This window comes from Artemia franciscana, chromosome 3, assembly GCF_032884065.1.
Source record: "Artemia franciscana chromosome 3, ASM3288406v1, whole genome shotgun sequence".
Classification (NCBI taxonomy): Eukaryota; Metazoa; Arthropoda; class Branchiopoda; order Anostraca; family Artemiidae; genus Artemia; species Artemia franciscana.
The window spans coordinates 28,782,185-28,807,382 of record NC_088865.1 but is presented as its reverse complement, the minus strand read 5'-3'; the positions used below and the strand labels follow the sequence as shown (position 1 = coordinate 28,807,382).

At 34.3% G+C, this 25,198-nt stretch overlaps 1 protein-coding gene across 3 annotated transcripts; it reads left to right on the top strand.

The window, feature by feature from the left end:
• The first annotated feature begins 173 nt into the window (after positions 1–173).
• Positions 174–25,198, top strand: LOC136025124 (uncharacterized). Of its 3 annotated transcripts, XM_065700866.1 has the most exons (5): positions 224–300; positions 16,355–16,448; positions 18,528–18,862; positions 19,454–22,080; positions 24,906–25,198. In XM_065700866.1, the coding sequence occupies exons 3-5, from the start codon at positions 18,677–18,679 to the stop codon at positions 24,973–24,975; spliced, it is 2,883 nt and encodes a 960-aa protein (XP_065556938.1). In that variant the 5' UTR covers positions 224–300; positions 16,355–16,448; positions 18,528–18,676; the 3' UTR covers positions 24,976–25,198. The 3 variants fall into 3 exon arrangements, with proteins under 3 accessions (XP_065556936.1, XP_065556937.1, XP_065556938.1); XM_065700864.1 differs by lacking the exon at positions 16,355–16,448 and having other exon boundaries at positions 174–300; XM_065700865.1 differs by lacking the exon at positions 16,355–16,448 and having other exon boundaries at positions 181–300; positions 18,532–18,862.

Sequence of the window (25,198 nt, the reverse complement as noted above, 5' to 3'; positions counted from 1 at the left end):
TGGAGCCTGAAAGGATGAGAAAAAGTAAAGATTGATCAAGAAAAATGTTTTAATAACCACAGCTATAAAATCAGAACGAAATGCGAGCTCAACTACCTCCAAAACATTCTTACTGAAAATTCTACCGAATTCTGAGAACCATCTATCGATTTTCTACCAGAAAATAACCAATATTTTATAGATTGTTCGAATAGAAAAGTGGAAACACTGGATATGAAGAAGAAATAAAAATATACAAGTTCAAGATAGGCCAAAGGGAAATGAATCCACCTTTTCAAGGGTTCAAATTTATGCAATTGGGTATGTAATGTTATAAATAAATATGGTGACGTTCCTGTGCAAGATCTTTTCTGAAGTAAACTGTAATATCCAAAGATTCCTTGTAGGCTACCATGTGGAATGATTCCTTTGAACATTGTTTCCAAATATAATGGTTGCTGCTATGATAATTGCCCTTTCCCCCCTTTCTTTTATCGGGATAGATCTAGGCCTAAGTAACTTTGCAAAATTTTCAGATTCTCTCTAGCCTAGCTTATTTGTGTGGCAAAACTGGTGCAAACAGTATTACTGGCTTTCATATAAAGTGAATATACCACTCAATGCATTTTTTAATGCTGTTTACAAATGTAATGATCGCTTCTACCGCAAATTCAGATTCAAGCACTTTTTGACCTCTTAAAAATGACCTCTATATGGGGTCATTACAAATCTGTAATAGTTTAGAAACAAATTTGGGCTATATATTTGCACATCAGGGGGGTGGGGGTAAAGTATAGCATATATTAAATATGTAAACTAACCATTACTGTATTTATTTATTTTTTTGGTAAAATTCTAGTTAATTGACTTCTTGCTATCTCAGAAAGGGTTTAGGGTTAAATGAAACTTTCAGGGATGAATCTACAGACCAAAGTATGTCCCAGGAAGGTATTTTGAAGCAACTACATCCACTCCTTCTACCTCTACAGGGCCCTGACCTATGATGACCTTTAAAAATATGTGTGTTATAAAAGTGAAACCTTGCAAAATAGATCTTCTGCCTAATTGAAGTACAACAAAATTGTTTTCATCTTCATAACTTTGCTCAATTCCATTTTATAAGGTTTTAAAGATATACAAATTCATTTCCTAAATTTTGAAAGAAAACATTGAAATGGCTCAAAATTCTACTCAAATAACAGGAATAGCATTTTTCAGAACTAAAGGCAGAGAAAAAGCAACTAGTAACTGAAAATTAAGGTAAAATGTTGTTTTGTCAAAATTTCAATAGGTATGACCTGTCATGTAGGCAAATTTCAGGGCCCTCTAGACAGAAAAGGACTAGAAGTGGGTACTTTAAAATACCTTCCCGGGACATACTTTAGCCTGTAGACCCATATGAAAGTTTCATTTTCCTAACCTAAACCCTTTCTGAGATAGCAAGAAGTCAATTAGCTAGAATTTTACCATTTTTTTTATGTGTTTGTGCTGTTGCACTGGTGATTTCTCTTTTCATTAAAATTTGATATGCACAAACACATTAAAAAAAAAAAAAAAAAAAAAAAAAAAAACAGCAATGGTTAGTTTATGTATTTAATATATGCTTGTAATTTGTAATGACCCTGTATGCTTGTAATCTAATATATACAGATTTGTAATGACCCCATATATAGGTCATTTTCAAGAGGTCAAGAGGTCAAAAAGTGCTTAAATCTGAATTTGCAATAGAAACAATTATTATATTTGTAAAGAGCATAAAAAAAGGCAGCAAGTAGTATATTCAGTTTATATGAAAGCCAGTAATACTGTTTGCACCAGTCTTACCATTTGTGTGATCATTTGCTATTTAAAAGATGAAAGTAGACTATCACAATAAGTGGTAACAGTCTAGACAAGCTACTTTTAGCTTTCTTGGAAAGTGGATAGGTTAGGAAAATGAAACTTTTAAGGATGGATCTATTGACAGTTATTTCTAGGGGAGAGAAGGAGCCCCTAAACAAATTGTAGCTTGTCTAGAATTTTAATTATTAAGCTTTTGATTCCAAATTTACTAATTACTGACATAACAAGTTTGGTAAATTAATGACAGTTCACATAACTGACTTACCAATAAAGTAAACATACCACTCAATGCCTTTTTTATGTTCTTTACAAATACAATAATTGCTTCTACTGCAAATTCAAATTTAAGCACTTTTTGGTAAATTTATAGCAAACAGTATTACTGGCTTTTGTATAAAGTGAATATACCACTTGATGCCTTTTTTATGCTCTTTACAAATATCATAATTGCTTCTACTGGAAATTCAGATTTAAGCACTTTTTGACCTCTTAAAAATGACCTAAATATGGGATATTAAAAAGGCTAAAAAAATTGGTCTCATACCTTAAATACTTTATAACATTGATCTCATACATACTGTTTCATTATAAATCCATTTTTTTAAATGTTATATAATCCAAAAGCGCTGCTTTTCCAATATTAATTTTGATAAATTAATCTGTCCAATGTTATGACATTTTCTTCTTCCTTGACACCAAATTTTAAATAAAATCATGCATTTTTGGTCGAAAATATGAAAGCTGGCTATTATTAACGCCAGTTATACTGTGTGCTATAAATTTAACTATATTAAATACAGTAATGGTTAGTTTATGCATTTAATATATGCTATACTTTACCCCCACCCCCCTGATGTGCAAATATATAGCCCAATTGGTTTCTAAATTATTACAGATTTGTGATTTCAAATATTCTATTATTTTGTAAAAAACAACAACCAAAAATGCATGCTTTAATTGAAATTTTGGTGACAAGGAAGAAGAAAACACCATAACATTGATAAAATTTATTTATCCAATTTAAATCAGTGCTTGTGGATAATATAACATTAAAAAAATAGATTTATAATGAAACAGTAAGTTTGAGTCCAGTGTTATAAAGTTTGGGACCAATGTTTAAGCCTTTTTACACCCCATATTTAGGTCATTGTGAGGTCAAAAAGTGCTTAAAACTGCATTTTCGGTAGAAGCAATTATTATATTTGTAAAAAGCATAAAAAAGGCATCAAGTGGTATATTCACTTTATACAAAAGCCAGTAATACTGTTTGCTATAATTTTTCCCACTTTTTAACCTAACCTATCCTAAACTAACCTTAATAGAGTCTATATAATTTTAATACTAAGAAAACTTAGCATTTTAAAAACAGCTGAGAAAAGATGGTGCCAATAAAATGTAGTATTATTTTGTGGAAAATGAGCAATAATACATACTTTAATGGAAAATTTGTAAGAGCTCAAAAAGTGCTTAAATTTGAATTTTACAGTATAAGCAATTATTATATTTGTAAAGAACATAAAGAAGGCATCAAGTGTTCACTTTATTGACAAGTCAGTTATCTAAACTGTCATAATTTTTTTTCAAATTTGTCATTTTTAAGAGCTCAGAAAGTGCTTAAACTTGAATTTGCAGCAGAAGTGATTATTGGAATTGTAAAGAACATAAAAAAGGCATTGAGTGGTATGTTCACTCTATTGGTAAGTCATATGAACTGTTGAAATTTAATTACAAATTCCATTTAGATCCCTTACAATGATCCCTTACAATGACCCTTTTGATGAAGTGTTTTTCCTTATTTATTTGGCAAACATTTAGTGATTGACCACCTCCAAAGGAAACATGCTATTTCAGTAAAAATATTATTGTATTATACCATTATATGGTATATTTTATTTCATGCTCAACCCAAAAATATCGGTAGGTTTATTGTTGACATTGTAATATAGCTAAGATAAAAGTAATTACTTCACTTGCCTTTTTGATTATTCTTTCATAGCCCAATTCAGTAATTTCTTCTAGGGGAATTCCATTTTGAGGCCATAGAGGGCTCAAAACAATCCATATTAACCTAAAGTTTAAAATTCTGACAAAATTAACTGGCTAGTAAGAAAAAAAGTCATTTGCTACTAATTCAGGAGTAGTGGCTTTTATATTCATTTATCTTGATAGTAAAATGACAATATGAAAAAATTGTAGGATTTTCTGAAAAGAGTCACAATCCCCTCAAAAATGATGTCAGTTTTGTTGTGGTGTCATTTTTGAGGCAATTTCAGGTTCATTTTCAAAATTCCTATAAATTAGTTTTCAGAATAATAATTTTTTGGCATTACAATTAATATACATATGCATGACCATTCAACCTGCCCTCTTCTCTCTGATCTTGGAGGCATGTTTTAAACTGCTTAAGTGTGCTAAATGAATGTTCTGCTGATGTCATGGTAACAGGGAGAACACAATTAAGAGTCAATATTGAGTTGGAAACCAGCAGTTGTCACATGCAACAAAAGTTTCAGAAACTATATTGGGATGGCAAGACTCATCTATAGACCTCTATTTTGCTTGCCAGATGCTAGCTCAGCAAGGAGAATAGTCTCAGCAAAAGAGAACTGATAGCATTTTTTGCAGCTTCATCCCAACATTGGCTAATACAACATCAACAAAAACAAAAAAGAAACAGAAGTTGAATTTGGAATACTGTATCTAGATGATTAATAGGTCTTGTATTGTTCTTCACATGGCTGCTCAAAGTGTGGGAAAATACAAAGTCTTTGTCAAAAAGAGAAGTGTCAGAAGAGAGGATCACCAACATTGGGGTATTGGTAGGAAGGAAGGTGTCACAGCACTTTTAGCTGTCTGGACTGCTTTTCCATAAAAGGAAGGAAAATCTGCCTCCACTTTAATACAGACTTGCAGAGATTATAATGCTCACAGTTGGTAAGTAGACTCACTTTTTCCTACAAGAATAAAAGGGAAATGAAGATGAACTTGGGAATGACTGCTTCTAAAAGTTGGCTTTTGTTATTAAACCTCAATTGGACAGGTTATCATTAAGTCAGTATGAAGGAGGGTGTCCCATCACTTTCAGCTGTTTAGACTGGCTTTCTATAAAAAGAAGGAAAATCTGCTTCCACTTTTAATACAATCTTACATAGATCATAATGTTCACAGTAGGTAAGTAGACTCACTTTTTCCTACAAGAATAAAAGGGAAATGAAGATGAACTTGGAAATGACTGCTTCTAAGAGTTGGCTTTAGTCATGAAACCTTGATTGGACTGGTTATCATTAAGTTGGTATGAAGAAGGGTGTCCCATTGCTTACAGCTGTTTGGACTGCCTTTCTATAAAAGAAGGAAAATCTGCTTCCACTTTTGATACACACTTGCAATGATCATAATGTTCACAGTAGGTAAGTAGACTCACTTATTCCAAGAATAAGAGGGAAATAAAGATGAACTTGGTTATGAGTGCTACTAAGAGTTGGCTTTTATCATTAAACCTTAATTAGACTGGTTATCATCAGAGCTCTCCAGTACTCCAACAGCAGGGAAAAGCTCCAGAAAAATGACAACACTATTATGTTTTTCAACCCACCATGTATCATAAAAGCAAAGGAGTTTTTTTGTATGTGAATGAGCAGAAGGTAATGGCTCAGTTTCTTTGGGGGAATAAGAAAAAAAACTCCACACAAGTATCCATTTAGCATTACAATTAAGCTCAGTCTGGATGCCTTCACCAGACAAGGATTAAAAACAGTGCAAAGCACAATACATGTTGATGGCAAATGGATACTGCTTTTGTATCTCTCCTTGAATGCCTCTTGTAAAAACTGGATATTCTACCTCCATCAAAGCCAATTCCATATACCTTGTTCATGTCTAATCCAAACTCTGAGCAGGTTCTAATAATGTACTTTTGCAAGATCTGTACCAGTGAAGACCATTGTAATGTCAAAACACAAAAAAAAGTTTCTTTCATTTCAAGATTATCATAGAAACAGATGACAAGAACCAGTTGTTCTTTTGAAGTTACATAATTTATCTCATCAGTCAATATAGAAAATCACTGTAATTTTCAGTCTATTTAAAATTGTATCTTGAATTACATTGCCTATACTATTGACAATATCATTCTGCACTAGAGGAAGTGCATATTCTTTGCTTTTAGTGGATGATTTGAAATGCTCCCTCAACTGTGTATTTCCATTAATCCATCATCTATTGCTAAAATCCTCCAAATACTCCTTCATCTTCTACACATTTTGTAAGGGAATCATTTTTTCACAAAGACCCAACATGGCTAGTTCATGAAAACAAGATAAAATAGCAACAATTGATCTTAGAATTTTTTGGTCTGAATCCTTTTGTCATGATCTGGAAAACTCAATTGCTGGTCAATTGGAATGCTTTTACCTTCTTGTATTTTGATAAACACCCTTTTTTACTTATGTATGGCTGAAGTCAGCAAGAGCATCTCTAAGGTTAGTATATGGCTTTCAAACTAAACATACAAACATCTAAAGTAAGCCTTTGCTGGTCTCAGATTTGGCAAATAGAAAGCAGTGTTTATAGAATGTGCCCTTTTTGAAGGACTGAACACCAGCCACAAATACTTTTGGAGCCGTGTTCTTTGAAAACTATGATGATTTATGACTATGCCTTCAACTTTCTGGTTAACTATTTCATGAAATTCGAATTCTTTTCATAGTTTCCAGTGCCTACAGATTCAGTTCAACTTTTGAGCATCAGAAATCTGTTCATGGTTATCAAAAAACTCTAGACTAATGTCGAGCATGGTAATTCTGTGGCTCAGCGTGTATTCTGATCCTGCAGGGAAATCAGCTTGAAAAGTTTATTTAATCCAAACATTCTTTAACTATACCATTCAAATGTATTTTAAGAGATTGAGAGACAAGACAGAAGATTTGTCAATCCAATGACCAGTAGATGTTTTGTGTGGATCTGTTAATTAACCTTGGGTGCAAACTTTTTTTAAACCGCCATAGCCCTTCCTCCTAAGGTCTCCCCTTTCTGCAAATTTGACTGTTTTATTTTTATCAGGAGTTCTATTGCCTTTTCCTCTGATTCTTATGTTTCATTGTAATTTAATATTTATTTTTATTGTAACCCATCTGTCCCTGATCACTTTGTTTCACACCTTGAAGTATCTGACATCATTTTTTAGGAAAAGAGTAAAAAGGGCACTGTTATGCTCCTTTCTGGAGATTTTAATATGCCACAGGTTAGTTAGATGGATGGCTTAAAATTTTCCACAGAATAGTCTCCCCTCTATCACAACAAATACCCTGGCTGACCTTTTTTTAATCCCAGATTGTAAATCAGCCAACTTGCTTTTGACACATACAGGAGCACCCCACTGCTAGACCTTGTTTTTATCAGTAACCCTGACCAAGTCCTTGTGACATCTGGCCACCCTGTAGTTCATAGTTGTGACAACATATGGATTTCAACTTAAATACAAGTCAACCTCAAAGTAGGTCAAAAAGAGTTGCAAATCATCAGCTGATCTGCCAATTCCTTGCAAAGGTTGTATTGTGTTTTTTTATTGAATGATAGGGGGTTTATTATTGATATAACACATGGGAGGTTCAACTTAAGATGATGTCATGGGAGTTAAACAAGTGAAAGATTAGAACAGAGGTACACTATTATCTTAGGGTCGGATGGGTCTCATTTTATCATATAGATTCCCTACAGCGTTGCTAAAGATCATGGAAATTATGCCTGCTGTCTGGATTCATAAACAAAGACAATATAGTATTAAACAATAAAGAAATTTATTTCAGTTCTTACATACAAAATGTCTGGTAGCTACACTTTGATAAGTTGTGTATTGAAACACATAAACTCAGGCTTAAAGATAAGTCTATATAACTTTAATATCTACTTTTCACAAGCACCTCATTCACACGAGCCTAAGAATCGACTGACTCGAAACCTTCAGTCTTTTTCATATATTTTAACTTGTAATGGGATATTTGATCCCCCTTTAAACCAGAATCTTTCGTATGTTTTTACTTGTTAAGAGATGTTTGACCTCCCTCTAAACCAGAATATCCTGATTTTGCAATTTGGTTTCCCATGAACTAGGATCTCACAATTTTGTATTTATGTTTTCTATTTTGAGACTTTGCGCAAGTATTGTGAAATTGGTTATTAACTTGCTTTAGTCATGAAGTAATAAAAACCTAGTTTATGTTTCTTGTCTGGCTACTTTTTGGTTAAATTTTCAGCTAAATTTTCACTATTTAGGCATCGTTATGGATCTGGTTGCAGGTGATCTGTTGACTGTTGTTGTTTGAGCATTGTATGTGTGCTGGATGTCCTGCTTTGTTGAGTTGCTGCGTCAAGTGTTACTCAATATCAGTTTGATATTGGTTTATGGATAATTTTCTTCTTTATACATTTTCTTCTTAGGTTGATTCAGTCTTGCTATATTGGTATTGGTATTGAAAGTGATTATTGAATAATCATAGTTGGTATTTTCTTCTATACGATTGGTATTATTGAGATGTTCTTGTCTGTGATTGTTTTTGTGGGGTGGGAAATATCAGTTTTGTGATTTTTGGGCATTTTTCGGTGGTTGATAAATCATGATAATAGATGTTACTCGTTCCCTGATTTTTGACCATAATGGTTGGTTGGTTGGTGCCATAGTATGCCTGTTCCTACAATAAAAATTTCTGGTCAGAATCACATTCTTAATAAGCAAAATAACCCATAAAAATATGTAACACCATTATAACAAAATTCAAATACTATATAATCAGTAATAAGCAATGTTTTAAGCATTATTATGTTGCTACTAGCTAAAATATTGTTGCAGTGATTACAAGAACACTATTTTACAAAATACCTAGCTACTTGGTAAATGTTACATGTTTAAATTTTACATGTAATCTTTTCTGCCAAATTTTTTATATTTCTGATGTATGATTGTGTTGAAAGAAACACAACTTATTGTGTTATAGCCTCTCAACTTCTATACATTAGTAATATTTATTTACTTTAGGGACTGGATACTGGAATATAAAAGAGATGACCTCTTATTTCTCTTGTATTGGTATATCCTCCAAGTTCTTATTGCTTAGACATCATCGGGAGCAGTGGGGTTTAATTGATGCATCTATGAGTGTCAGTTTTCTCATGTTTGGGTTTTTTCATTGTTTTAAGAGCTTGTGAGTCCAACGTTAGTCATGCTCTTATTGTTTGTTAAACAAGAGGAACTCAAAATATTATGATATTGTACGGAAATTTTCTAAGAATAATTCATATTGTTTCTTGACACATTCCGATTTCTGGTTCTCATGAGTGAAGATTCCTGAGTAACTACGAATACTGTAAATACTCATCTAATATGCTAGGGTCATTATTGAGGCTTCTAAAATTTATGTCAGCATTAGTTAGTAACCTTAAAAAATAAAATGTAGTACAATCGCAAGTTTTTGTCAAGTATTGAGGTCTTTGACATAAGACTTTCCAAGGTATTTCCTTTCTACTTTCTATTATTTGTTTTGAAAGATGCATTATTCTTTAGTCTTTATTATTGGCTGTGCATCACATTAGTTGTAGTGTTGAGTCAGACATTCGTTATTTCAACAGTTTTAGCCTTGTTGGCTACAGGGCAAGAGGCACAATTTCCAGAGGCACAGTTGAGCAATTACTAGTAAAAAAATGTAAAAGTATGCGTTTGTATACATAATAGTGATAAACTGTTTCAAAAACACTAGTTGACTTTTTTTTCTCTCTAGGATGGTGATCATGGGTTCTTTAGTACCTATAAAGGTACACTATTTGTGAATAAGAATTTTTTTGAATAAAATGAACGATATACTGTGAAATTAAAAAAAGGACAAATTTTCAACGATATAAGTTGAAAACATTTTTCTGGGACTTGGTATTAACCAAGTGACATAGCGATCGTAAATTCTGTCGGTCTGTCTGTCTGTCGGTTCCTGGCTTTCCTAGTTTAGGCAGTCCCAGATAAGCTAGGACGATGAAATAAGGCAGGTGTATCAGGGACCAGACCCTATCAAATTAAAAATTGTTGTTTCTCCGATTCGACCATCTGGAGGGGGGAGTGGGGGACAGCAAATTTGGAAAAATTTACAAAAATGAGGCATTTTTAACTTATGAAGGAGTGATCGGATATTGATGAAATTTGATATTTAGAAGTATATCGTGTCTCAGAGGTCTTATTTTAAATCCCAACCGGATCTGGTGACATTGGGGGAGTTGGAGGGGGAAACTTAAAATCTTGGAAAACGCTTAGAGTGGAGGGATCGGGATGAAACTTGACGGAAAAACTAAGCACAAGTCAAAGATACGTGATTGACATAAAACCAGAACGGATCCAGTCTCTTTGGGGGAGTCGGGGGGAGGGTTAATTCTAAAAAATTAGAAAAAATGAGGTATTTTTAGCTAACGAAGAAGTGTTCGGATCTCAATGAAATTTCATATTTAGGAGGACGTTGTAACTCAAATCTCTTATTTTAAATCCCGACCGGATCCAGTGTCTTTGGGGGGGGGGACCAAAAATCTTGGAAAAGGCTTAGAGTGGAAAGATCAGGATGGAACTTGGTGAGAAGAATATGCACAAGTCCAAGATACGTGACTGACATAACCGGACCGGATCCGCTCTCTTTGGGGGAGCTAGGGGAGGGGGGTAATTCGCAAAAATTAGAAATAATGAGGGGTTTGTAACTTACGAACAGGTAATCAGATCTTAATCAAATTTGATATTTAGAATGATCTGGTGCTTCAGAGCTATCATTCTAAATCCCGACCAGATCCGGTGACATTTGGAGGGAGTTTGGAGGGGAAACCGGAAATGTTGGAAATGTGAAATTTGAGGTATCTTTATCTTACGAATGGATGATCGGATCTTAATGAAACTTGATATATACAAAGATCTCATGTCTCGGTTTCTCCATTTTCAATTCTAATCGGATCCGGGTGACATAGGGGTTTGGAGAGGGGAAACAGAAATCTTTGAAACCGGAAATCTTGGAAAACGCTTAGAGTGGAGAGATTGGGATGAAACTTGATGGGAAGAATAAGCACAAGTTTTAGATACGTGATTGACATAATTCGAACGGATCCGCTCACTTTGGGGGAGTTGGGGGGATGGAACTCATGTTTCAGAGGTATTATGTTAAATACCGACCAGATCAGGTGACATTGGGGGAAGTTGGAGGGGGAAACCGGAAATCTTGGAAAACGCTCAGAATGGAAAGATCGGGATGAAACTTGGTGGGTAGAATAAGCAATTGTCGTTGATACGTGATTAATGCAACCGGACTGGATCCGTTCTCTTTGGGGGAGTTAGGGGAGTCCTGTGCTTTGCCGAGTTTGGTGCTTCTTGGTGTGCTAGGACGATGAAAATTGGTAGGTGTGTCTGGGACCTGCACAAATTGACTTTATAAATTTGTTTTCCCTGATTCGACCAACTGGGGGGCTGAAAGGAGAGGAGAAATTAGAAAAAATGAGGTATTTTTAACTTACGAGTGGGAGATCGGATTTTAATGAATTTTGATATTCAAAAAGACCTCGTGTCTCAGAGCTCTTATTTCAAATCCCGACCGGCATTAAACCTCTGATTTTCCTTTTAAATCAATCTATTCATTTAGTAGAATATTGCTAGAGCTTCTGCCATATGAGCTCTTGGCTCTTCGAACATCGTCGCAAGTGCCATATGAGCTCTTAGCCCTTGTTATTGCTTAGGTATGGCAGGGTAGTACCATTATGACCACACTACTTGTTAATGATGTTTTTGGCTAAAATTAATAATTTGCTAACAATATTAGTTGAACTTTCATTGTTGAGTATTGGGGTAGGATGACCTCCTTATGGCCACACTACTTATGAATTCTTATTTTGGTAGTATCTATCCTGTAAGTAATATCATAGGAAATCATTAGTTCTATTATTCAGTATTTTTTAAACCTTACATAAATATTTATTATTATATATAACAAATATATAATATTTACTTTTTACATAAATATTTCATTATATGTATAACAGTTACGTGTCAACATGTGTTTATTATTTTCCACTAGAAAAGAAAAAAAATGAAGCAAATCTATTAATAATCAATACTAATTTAGAAATACTATGAATTAAAAATATATAATTTATGTAAGGCTTAAAAAATACTGAATAATAGAACTAATTACGTAAGGTTTAAAAAATTTAATTAAAAAATTTATGTAAGGTTAAAAAAAAATTGTTTTAATTTGACTAATAAGGAAAATATGAATATTTTGTATTGGGTTCTCATCTTATTTACTCTATACTAAGCGGAGCATGGGTACATGGATTAATATCCTTTCGGTGAAGTGACGACTTAATTTAGTTTAAAAAAACATATTGTTTAAATAGATGGGTTTATCTGGCAATTAAAAATGAATAATTCGTAAACAATTTGTTGATTTCGGAGATAAATAAACAGATAATCTATATCCTCCTTTTGTTTGGAAGTATTGCACGGAAATGTAATTAATATTATAGTTGAGTGATTATGCTACTGCTGTGACTACTATTTCAGCTATACCTAAGGGTATGAAGGTGAAATTTTCAGAGAATATTTCGAAAATTTCTATCGTATCGATGACAATCTGCCTTGTGTATGCAGGTTGTCAAAAGGGCATATAAGCAGTATCTAAGGAACAGTTTCGTATGCGAAATTAAAACTTACAACGCTTGTTGTGTGTGATGCTGGACTAACCAAAAAACTATATTTTCATATTACTGCTACTATTAATATTTCTGCTACTACTATTACTGCTACTAAAGCTAAGACTACTGCTATTAACTCTACTCCTACTACTACTGCTATAACTACTGATGCTTCTACTACTACTAATAAACCTAAGGGTATTAAGGCGAAAATTTTGGACAATATCGTAACTGTATTGAAATAAATTGAAACTCATTATGCCCGCATAGGCTGTCAAGAGGACGTATCAGCAGTGTTTTAGGACTGGTCGATGGTATTAAGTTAAAATTTTTTTCCTGTGGTGAAGGAGATGTTGAAAAAAAGGTGCTATGTGTATACTGCTAACAGTGCTACTGCTGCTACTACAACTCACTACTACACAAGCTAAGGGTATTAAGGTGAAGCTTTCAAGGAATATTTAGGCGAATGCCAAATTAAATCAAAGTGAACTGTGATAATGTACATTGTCAATAGCGGGACAAAGCAATATCACAATAACGAATTACGTTATTAAGTTAGACATTTGTGGGTAAGTTGCGACAGATTTTGAACCAGCCAAAAGACACTATGTGTATAATTTTGATACTACTTATACGATTGCTGTACCCAATGACACTAAGGGTATTAGTTAAAAATGTTTTGGGGGGAGTTTCAATTAAACGAAAAAACTATACGCATAGAAGTATTAAAAGGGCATATAAGCAATATCATAAGTAGCACTGCTCTACCATGGCTAGCAATATCATTAATATTTTAAAGGAGCTAATTTGATTGGAAATTCAAAGTTCTAGTACCCTTTTGTAGAGTCAAAAGTGATTGGAGGGCAATCAGCCCTCTTCTTTAGCTCATAATTTTTCCAACACTTCCAATCAAAATTTAAGATAGCCATTATGTTTTAAAACTAAATTTTGCCTTAAGATTAAATCAAAAGCACCGTGTGTATGCTGATTGCCAATGAGACATCTTAGCAGTATCCCAAAAATGACTGAGGGTATTATGTTCAAACTTTTGGGGTTACATCTATTACTACTTCTGTCCTCAAAATTGAACTAAATAAAAAGAGTGTGAGTGTATCCAAGCTGTCAAAGAGCATAGGTAGATTTTTGTTTGCAAATGGTATCAAGTTCTATTTTTCAGGTCAAATAGAGGAGGTAAATAACTAAATTAAACACTACTATTTGTGTCCAGATTTGTGAAAGGGTGTATGTTGTGAAAAATAGTTAAAAAAAATTTCAGCAAACAAATAGAAGGACAAATTATAAATTCTTAAAGAAAAACCAAAAAGATTTAAACAATTATTTTCTTTTCCCCTTAAAAGACTATGTCAAAATAAATCAAACAGAAATTGATTTAAAAAAAAATATTTTCCACAAAACAAGTTTTCCAAAGAAAAGTAAAGAACTCCATTAAACCAAAAATGAATAAAAATAAAATCAAATAATCTACCAAGCGTAAAACTACCACAAATCAGCATCGATAAATAAATAAAACCTAAAACGAAGAGAAATTAAAATAAATAACCAAGTCAAACTCAAAACGAGCAGAAATTAACATGAGTAGGGCTTAAAACCCCTATGCTTTCCCGAGGCCAGAACATAATTTGCTCTTTACTGAAAAAAAATTAATTTTTTTCCAAGTCCAAGTCTTGTCAGTAAAGTCAAGTCATTTCATTCTTTTTTCAGTAAAGTCAAGTCAAAGTTTCAGCCTTGTTCCTTGTCTTTAAAATTTTGGACTGGGATAGTTGTTTCTTTTCAATTTACGTGCTTTATATTTAATTTAGCTTATTGAGCAAGCCAAAGAACAGGAATGGTAAAAATATTTAAGACTTGATCAGTCTTCATTTAACTCATCAGATAAAGTTGTCCAGGTAAAATCTAAACAAATTAGCAATGAATGCACATCTTGACTGGGTGAGACCACCACCACCCTTATTGGGTATATCCTAAATAGATAGCTATGTTGATGTCAGGTAACCAACTTAAAATAAGGGGTAAATATGATGGTTTTTTAACATTACTCAAAGATAAATACATCATCCGAAACTCTTTCTAAAAATATTAATTGCTAACATTGGAAATCCATTTTGAACCCTGAAAAAGGCTTTAAGCTATATAGTGACTAGTGTTTTAAACTGGTGAGTGTGACAATCCCCCACCCTAAATTTTGAAAAAGACGTAATTTATTACTGTTTTATTATGTGCTATATTAAACCAGTAAGACCAGTCATTTGTATTGGTTACCCATATGCCTTCCCTAAGGAAAAAGTAATATCCCTATTACTTTTTAATGGCCTGGTTTGAAAACTTCTTTTGTGTTGTATTCTTGTAGTATCCTAATTGAATAAATAGGCGTCAATCTTGTTTTGAAATGTCAAAAATGGCTCTTGTTCTCTGTCTTGTTATAAATCCTCAACTAGTACCATGATCTCTGTCCAGGATTAAATAAAAAAAACTAGTTTTTTTTAACTGAAAGTAAGGAGTGACATTAAAACTTAAAACGAACAGAAATTACTCCGTATATGAAATGGGTTTTCCCCTCCGCAATCCCTCGCTCTTTACGCTAAAGTTTTTAATTGTTTTAAAAATTAGAATTGTGGCAAAGAGTCAAACTTTAGCGTAAAGAGCGGGGGATTGCTCTTTACTGTTATCAAAACGTTTACTGTTATCGTAAAGAGCGAGGGATATACTGTTATCAAAACAGTATACTGCAAGTGGAAAGATCTATTAAGTGCACTGCTCTACTACTCTATTAAGTGCATAGAGACAAAAGCATAATGCCTGCATAGACAGAGTTTAAGGTAGTGAGAAGTAATACTTTTAGATTTGTATGTTAGTCTTAAATAAATCCATATCTCAAGAGGTTCTGGAAAACTTAGATTACATAAAGTACAATTTAGCACTGTTTACTTTCTTGTCCACCATCCTTTGAGAGGCCATACACAAATCAGCTTTGAGAGGCCATACACAAATCAGCTTTGAGAGGCCATACACAAATCAGCTTTGAGAGGCCATACACAAATCAGCTTTGAGAGGCCATACACAAATCAGAAACATCCATTAACTTAGATACTTTTTGTGAACTAGTGGAGAGGTAATTTTCCTGAACAAGACTAAAGGTGATTCTTGAAAAGTACAATCAGCAGTCATACCTGCATCAAATGGAAAGCAAAGTCAAGCAACCAATTGACTTTATCATGTGCAAAATTAAATTCTAAAAGCTTATCTACCTTGATTTGTGAAACTATAGAAAATTTTAAAATGTAGAAAATATAGAAAATGTTAAAAATGTATGGATTTGGTGTTGCGTATTGCCCAGTGTTATGAAGATACATTTATTACTAGCGAGTGATGTAATGGGTTCAAGTTAAATGTTCTTTTTGTTCTTTTATAAGTCTCTCTAAGCTTGTTTCTTATTTTAACCTTTTTTAAAGCAGTCTTTTACGTGTTGAATTACTAAACCAACTAATTAGAACTGACAAGAAGAAGTTTATTCACCCAGACACACAGATAACCAGGTTGACTATTTTTTTCTGTTTCATTAAACTATTCATTGGTTTTCGGAAACTGTGCAGTTATGGTATTGGTTAGAATCCTAGGGCACTATACCCTTGCGGAGGTAAACGTCGTTATTTCCTTCCCTTTCTTTTTCGAGTGAGTTTATAAATTTCGTTCACTTTTGTACACTGAGAAGATAGTAGTAATTTTCCCTTTGTTCACTCTGTTTATTTTATTATATTTTTTTTTGTAGCATAGATTTCAGGTTTTGGAAGGTTTTGACCCGATTTTTTTTTTTTAGACGATTTATTTCTCATGATTTGGTATTAAAGAAATCTGTCGAGGAAAGATATTCAGGATATGGCTTAACGACTTAGCTGGTTTTCGGAGCATAGGTAAAAGTTACCCGCTTGGTTGTATCTCTAAGGTACCCCTCCCATAGCCTAGTATTGAAAGTGGTGGCCCGAAGTGGTAATTCAGTATAAGCGTTTAATGGAAATTCCAAACGAAAGGTTTTCTTCTTCTCCAGGACGGTTTTTCTCTGGGTTATAAGGATATAACCGTATAACCTCAGTTTCACTTTAGTCCCTCTGTTGCCCCCTTACATTTGCCACTGTTTTCTCTCTCTCAAACTTGCTTTCGCCACAGAAATAAATAAATCGTCATCACATAGGATCTGAATTCCCACATTAGGTTTTTCATGTTGATCTTTTAAAATTAATGGATTTTAACGGGGTCTGGCACATATGGTTCCACATCTCGGTGCCTCATTAATGCTGCTTCATCTTGGATATATAACATTTGAAGCCTATCACTTTCGGATACAAACTGAGAATGAAAACAACGTATTGCAGAAGGATTTTTGTCTCCATCCGGCAAGCTAGGTATCTGATTTCCCAGAAAGGAGGGCGGCATGGCCTCTCCTGTCTCCCCATCTTACCTACGGGTTGCCACGCCTACCCTGCTGCCACGGAATTTGTTTCAGTTAAGAACTTAAGAGCTTGTGCCTCTCGACCTCTGAATCTGTCGAGGAAAAGGACGAAAAGTTAATTCCTTTTCAAAAGGGACTGACACGCTAAGTGATGCATTTTAAAACCTGAGGGCTTCTGGTTCTCTGCCGCTCTGGAAATATTGTGTGTACGGCAGAGGTATAGACTTTTCTTGGTTTAGAGGTTTTTATGTTTGTGAAAAAAGCTCATCAGTAAAGTCCTCTTTATAAGTTTATCCTCTCTATAATCATTACAAGGGACATCGTCTGCCTCCGTAGTCCTTATAGATTGACTTAACAATTGCAGAATGGTCTCCTGATTGCTACAATACAAAAGGGATCAGAAGGTTGATCTAGTTTTTTTTCCGTGGAAATACCTCACCTCATGTAAACGGAATTGTGAGGATTATAGCGGAATACACTAAAGCAGACTTACAAGGGCTCTAGTGAGTGTTACTGTGAGGATTTTCACTGCATCTACTTTACATCAATTCAATCCCACAATCAAATATATATAAAATCAAGTGTAACTAATTTCAAGGCTTGACTTGTGATGAAAAATTTCCATATGCATTTAAATGAACGCTTATCTACAATACCTAGGTTGTATCTTCAAGGCTTTACTTGATTTCCTGGGAGTGATGAAATATACTCTATAGTTGTTTTTAAAGGGAAATATTGTTGTATTGCACTGTATCCGATTAACGACGCTTCTAGATTACCAAGTTCCTTGCGTTAATCCTGCAATATTTTGCTACGTTGTATTTACTCTCTTCGTTCCGCATTATCAAGCTGAAATCAAACCTACTTCGCCACCACAGATCGAAGAAAAACAAATTCCAAAGGAATTTATAATATTTGGGCTCGAAAGATTGCTTGTTTCTACATAGACAAACAACCAGCTTTTTTTGAAACTTTTCCTTATCGATACCCAAAAAAAAGAAAAGAAAAGACCAGACAAATGTCCAGCAACAATAACTCCTTTTCAGTTCCAAAGAAGCTTGAGTGGGTTGCCCAAATTATGAGTTTTGAGTAAGTATACGTATTTCTGATGGAATTATTTTCTTTATTTTTGGGGGGAGGAGGGATGAGGGGATGAATTTAGAAAACAAAAAACAGACCTGTGTTTTTTCTTGAAACTATTTGTTTTTGTCTCATGAAACTTTTGGGGGTTTTACTTTTTTAATGCAAATTATCATATTCTAAGCATTGTTGTTCAAAAATTAAACTTTGGCTTGAAGAGTGAGGGGTTGAATGGAATGACGGTCCCCTCATGTCTTGGATAACCCAGAATATGATAAGACCACGACTTGCTAATCTTGCTTTGCCTCTATTATTTTTTTGTCACAATCTGTCTCGACATTGGTAATGAGATTGAAGGTTGTGATCCACCACATTATGCAATAAACTTTCACCTCAAACCTTCTTTATACCTTATTTTGAAATGTACTCTAATTTTGGTGCTCCTAAAAATTTTCTCATTTAGAAAGACCCGGAAGTTCTCAACAAAAGGTTTCTGCTTCTCATAGAGAAATTTTCATAAATCCTGATGATCTTGTACCACCACCTCCTCCTTCTCTAAATGTAACTGGAAGGCAAAAAGCACCTTACAGAGCAGATACAGATGACTTCTATATGAATAGAAGTAAGGAAACGGTGGCTCCTGTCCAAAGAAATTCAGATCAACGAGAAGAAAGATCATATCAGAGAGAAGAAAGAACAAGTATAGGTCAGAGAGAAGAAAGAATTAATGAAGACCGAATATTGCAAGAAATTTTCCTGCTCAAAAAGGAAATGAGTCGAGTTTCTGTTGAATTGCTGGTGAGTTTTTTTTATTTATTTATTTTTTTATTTTAGTGTTTAATTTTTAGTTTAGTTCCTTAGTGTGACTCTTATTGTTAGATTTCTATTACTTAATTTACTAGTGTGTTCTTACCTCTTCTTGACAATACACAATACCGATCAGCTTAAAATGTTGCATAATTATATAGTTCATATTTCCTGGTGAACGAAAGGGATTCGTTTTAAGTGATGTGATATTTTTATGTTGATACTATTGAGGCTCATAAAATTGAAAGAAAAGACAAGCAACCGTGACAAAACTTTTTCTTTGTAAATTGGTAAAGATCTTACGCAATCTTCAAGGATACAGTTTTTGTTTTTATTTGTCTTCTTTTAGTTTGCTTGATAAAGGTTAAAAATGTCGCAAAAACGTTGTGTAAAAGTTATTCATGCTTCTTATGGGTAACAAATGTCTTTTATGTCATATTGTCTTTGACAATATGGTCAAAGAAAAAAAAATCCAGAAAATTTGCTAACAACTACAGCATTAATTATTTGTTGCAATTCTTGTTCGTGCATTTGCATGAATATTCTGAACTGTTTACAGACATACTTTTTTTGTATTTTTAGGCTATAAAGCAACAAAATGAAAGTCAAGAGGCAGTGAATAGTTTGAGAAAAGATGTCTCAACCTTGCAAGGTGAAATGCAGGTGCTCATTGCTGGGATGAGTGAAATATCGGGGAAAGAAGATCGTTTTGAAAGAACACTTGAAAAATATTCTGAAAAACATGATCAGCTAAAAAACGAAATCAGACGTTTAGATAAGGAATTTAAAAATATGAAGGACAGCCTGAAAGGCCTTGGTAAGGATTTCAAAGCTTTGTGGGTGGATACAAAATCCATTAGTGCTATACATGAGGACTTTATGGGACTTGAGACGAAGTTTGAATCCTACAAGGCTATGGAAGCCAGGATGGTATCGAAGTTTGAAACAATGTCAAAGCTCAAGGCAGACGTGGACCTTGCTTCACGTGACATCTATTCGTTACGGGGATCTCTCGATAAAAAGCTTGAAGCATTCTACGAATTGGAGAAAAGAATGACTAAGCTCTCTGCAGTTGACCACCATATTAAAAAATCAAATTCTCCTGAAAGCTTTTCAATTTACTTGAAGAAAGTGGAGGAAGTATTTTCCAAAAAAATTGCACGAATTGAAAGCTTCCTTGATGAGATTAACCAGGGCAAAGTAAAGAGTAACCTCTTTACCATGGAAGCTAACTTTTCTAAAGACAGCATGGGAGCTCAAGAGGAGCTGCCTGAGAGGACTGCAGACGTACCAACTGAAAGGATTGTCAAACTGCTTGATAGAAAAGCCAATGAACCTGCAGCTGCGAAACCGGAGAGCACCCTCAAAATTGTAAAAAATAAAGCAAATGAGTCTACCACTAAAGAACCAGAGAATGCTGTCGAAAGAATAAAAAACAATAGAAATCCGCCAGCTGGTGAAGATACGGAAACTATTGACAAAACAGGGAAAAGAAAAGTAAATGAACTTGCCGTTGAAGTAGTGGGTAACAAGAGGCTGAAGAATCAAGACCAGTGTCAAATCCAGGAAGAAAAAAATGTTGCGGTAATTACTAACTTAAACAAGCCATGTTACCTGACAAGAGGATATAAATACCGGCTCCTATCAGAAAAGAGAATTCAAATAGAGAGTTCAGCCAGAAAGATTGGCCAATTCAGGAAAACGGAGATACTACCATTTGGGAAAGTCTATTACATGCAATGGTTGTCGTTCCCAGTGCGACAGGTTGGACAGATTGAGTGCATGTTACAATCATGTAAACAAGGAAACAAAGTCATAGAAACCGTTCTGTTTGGTTGGATTGGCAAAAAACCCCAGGTGCTGTCATCTAACTGTATTGCTTATGCAAAAGCTCCCTTTCATTCACTTGGTTTTGAGCTTGTGAATGACAAAATCGCAAAAGTAAATTTTATTATTGACAATCAACTTGTTTGGCTTGACCTGAAAGTTGAAATGCTGACTATTTCAACTTTCCAGTCAAAGACAAGTAATTCAAAGAAAACATGTTCAAATCTGAGTGCAATTCCGAATTTGGCCTGGAAACGAATAAAATATTTTCTTGGTCTTGATGAAAGCTATAAACCCCATATTATAAAAGCAAATTTATATGACCAAGTAACTTTAGCAACTTTAGGTGAACAAGAATTCAAGGAACAAAGTCTGCGTCCGGCGGTGTTGGAAATAGAAAATTGTCTATCGGTCTTGGAATTAGAAAGGACATCGAATAGTTTGGCTGCTGAAGTAACTGACAATTTGAATCCGAGTGAAATGATATTTTCGGATGCAATTTATGAAAGTGAGATCAGCCAGAAAGATGATCATACTTCAGTTGGAACTTCAATTGATGACGAAGTGAATTTGAAAGATAATCTACCCGTAGCTCCCGAAAAAGCTTCACCAATAAAAGATTCCTTTTTGAACAATCCAAAACAGACTGAAGTCAGAAAACAAGAATCTTTTAAACCTGGTGATTTGAAAAGCTCAATCAAATGGCGCCCAAAGAGTCTGGACAAGTCTGAAGATATATTCCATTCCTACGTAGGCAGTTCCACACAGTTCCAGACAGTTTTAAACAGGTCCTTTATGGACCTGTTTTATCACGTACGCTTAAATCAAGGAAACTCTAAATGCTCTAATTTATCCCGTTCCATTGGGAACACCAGCCCAAGTGACCCTCAAAATTACGAAGATCCTGGTGACATGGAATCTGTACCTCATGAAAATATTGCAGTTGAGTCACGTCTACCAGCACCTTCAATGGATGAAGTCAGTCCCAAATCTATGAGCCAATCCGCAATTACAAGCTACGATATCGAGATAATTGATGAAAATATACCTCTTAAAAATCTCTCTAGTTTGAAAAATCTTCCTGACCAAGAACCTAGTGAATTATTAATTGTACATAAGGATTTTCTTTCCGAAAAATCACTTGTGGAGTCTGCACAAGAAAACTGGGGAGATAAAGGTCTACACGATATCGAGATAATTGATGAAAATATACCTCTTGAAAATCCCTCCCGTCTGAAAAATCTTCCTGACGAGGAACCAAGTGAAATATCAGTTATACAGAATAATTCTGCTTCTGAAAAATCATGTGTGGAGTCTGCACAAGATAGCTGTGTTGACAAAGGCCTATATGATACTTTATCTCAGACAACAGAAAAACAAAGGTATAGTACTTAGTATATTGTGTCATGTCTATAGGTTGAATAAATTTCGTGTTAAGCAAATACTTGGACTTGAAGCAAAGTCTTGGAGTTGACCATTTTGTCACCATAGCGAATATTAAAGGGAAAATTACTGATTCGTATGTCAAAATCTTCCCCGTTTGTTTTTTTTTTGGTTTGCCATATGTATTTGATGAAATATTAAACAAAGTGTAGTCAGTGGTAGAGGGGGGTGGGCACATTCGCTAACATAGCAAAGAAAGCTTGTTGTGTGAATATAATGGAAACTACTGGGTAGAACCTGATTTCATGAATTGTTACTCGGAAATATAATGAGAGCAACAAAGGAGATTTTTTTTCACTCCAGGAAAAATAAAATATCTATTGGAACCACTGCCAAATTTTATATTCTTATATGAAGTTTTGTCTTTGGTAGGGATGTTCGAAGCGATTGCAATAAAAGTACGTTCAAACGGGCCATAAATTTTTTTATTAATTTTAACTTGTGTAATGTTTTGCTCTCGCCGTTTGGGTGATCCTACTCATCCTTGACCATTACTAACTAATTTGACTTTGGTGGATTTCTATTATTTTACACATAAAGTCTATAGGCAATATCTAGTGATTATTTTCTTCAAGTATTTACAGTAATTACTGATCTGGCAGTACTTCTTTGTTTGGATCGATTGAAACCAAAATCTATAATCTCCAGTGTATAGGGAACTGGTCAAATATCAAACATGCGGCTCCTTAAATCAAGCCGCAAAATGGCGTAAGGATTATGAAGATCCAATCTCATTGACACCAAAGTTATTTAGATGATGAAAACAAAATCTGTTTTCAAACTAAAGTAACGTGGATGGTTGTTTTCGTGATTGGCTTGAAAACAGGAAAAAGGAGATTGTGGCTTTTGATACAAGTTAACATATGTATTGCCATGATCCTCGATCGAAAATTCAAATAAAATTATCTGTGATAACACTTTTTCTTTGCTCTGATTGACAGTGATTGATAGCGATTGACATCACTGCGTAAGAGCCAATTTTTTAATGAGCTCTGAAATGTTGGATCCGGCTCCTACAAAAATAAACCTTTTTTCAAAGTCTAAGTTGAGACAGTAGTACCCAAACCTTGATGGAATCATACCTACCTATTGGTAAGTGTTTGATTGCAGAATCTTTGGTAATATCTGTATTTCTGTCATTCATTACAGGTCAAGTTATGTTTTTTATGGGGAGGAGGGTTGAAATTTGTGTGTGTGTGTGTGTGTGTGTGTGAAAATTCTGTTTTGTTAGAAGGGTAAGGGGAGAAGCAAATTTCTTAGATATGCAGGTGAGGAAGACCGAGGGAAACTCGATTTCTGTCCCCCCCTATCACATTTGTTTTTTTGAGGGGGGCAGGGGTGATGAATTTGAGCCCTAGGTGGTCTAAGCCTTCTTCTCTGGTGCTCCTGCTCAATTTGCAAGTTCACTTCAAATTTGAGGTAAATTAGCTTCCAGATGAGGCCAGATTTTTGTTTTGAATTTCGTTTTCAGAGGGAGATCCCTCTAAGAGAACAGGAATTTGGTGTTTTGCATCAACTTTGATTAAAGTTGAAAAGTTTGATTTTGATCACTTGTGAAAATTCGCAATGCGTGCAATAAAGTGCCGCAAAATCTTTTATATTTATTAATGAATGCAAAAATTGTATTGAGAATGCAAATTTTTATTCTGATGAGAACCAGGAATTATTTATAGTTCGTTATTTTAATCTTTGCGACGCTTGTCTGATAACAAAAAAAAACACTGTTTAAACATTTGGCGTCTGCTTAAATTAAAAATTGGATCCTGGATAAAATTAAAAGCTGGAATAATAATTCAAGTATTGAATCAGGTTGAATTGTGAGTGTTTTATTGACTCCTTTAACGATAGGTTTATTGGCTTTTACTAACCGATCTTTTTTGCTTACTATCTTTTAAAGTAATCCTATCTTTTTGACTCATGTTTTGATTTGATCTATTATAGCGATGACTGGTGAAATAAAAAAAAAACAAACAAAAAAACAATTGTCCTTTAAGCCCAATGCCATTAAATGTTTTTTAAGTACTTTATACGTTATTGTTTTATTCTAACTTGCTTTCTCAAAGTTCTTACTCTGAGAAAGTTCTTACTACTTATTCTTGAAGTAGTAATGAACTATAATTGCTTCTTGTTTACATGAAGGAGATTTGGTGTGGGTTTTTAAAAGTTCAAATAAGGCTAAGTGAAGCCATAATTTCTGCTTCGAGTGGTAGCAGCAAAAACGAATGTGTGTGTCTCATACAGGGCAATAATTATTCTCCTGGCTATTATAATAGAATGCAAGTTCAATAAGGGATGCTTATATTGTAACGGAATACATTCCGTATTAAGGATGCAACCCTAAGTATCAATGAGTGAGGCAAAATTTGGCGGAATCACAAATATAAAAAATTTTCTGAAGCTCTTGTGATTTGTGGGGTGAGGCAGGGCCGTTTCAAGGTATATTTTTCGGGGGTGTTTTACACAAAGATTTTTTTTTTTGGGGGGGGGGGTACAAAAAAGCGCATAAAAAATTGGTTTATATCCGTTTCTGTTCCGTTTTACGAGTCAGACCAACCTTTTTTCTTGGGGGGGGGGGGGGGTTCAAACCCCCTAATCCCTCTGGACATGGCCTTGGAGTGAGGTACTGTAAAATTATACGGGAATGAATATTTTGATGTATTCCCAAAAACAAAATATTTTGGGTAAACTTTACTGTTACTATCAACTTTCTGGAATATTGCGACTTTCATTTGCCCTAAGATTGGATTTTTTCTTTTTTTTTTAGTTTCAACTCGAATTTGGGCAATAAGGAACATTCCCAGACCGATGATATATACGGCAAAACCTCAGATTAGACCATGGTTTCAAATATTCTTATGGTATCTACAGATTATCGTCCCTGAAAACTTGTCTGATATAGGTGGATAAATTTCTATGGCTCACGAAGGTTGGCTTTTGAAAAAATGGTACGTTTATTTATTGAAAAAAATCTGTTGGATATTTGTATGTTTTGAATTTCAACTTTTCCCAGTGTTGTATAGCTACATAGAAGTAATAAATGTCTTGTACTCCATCAAA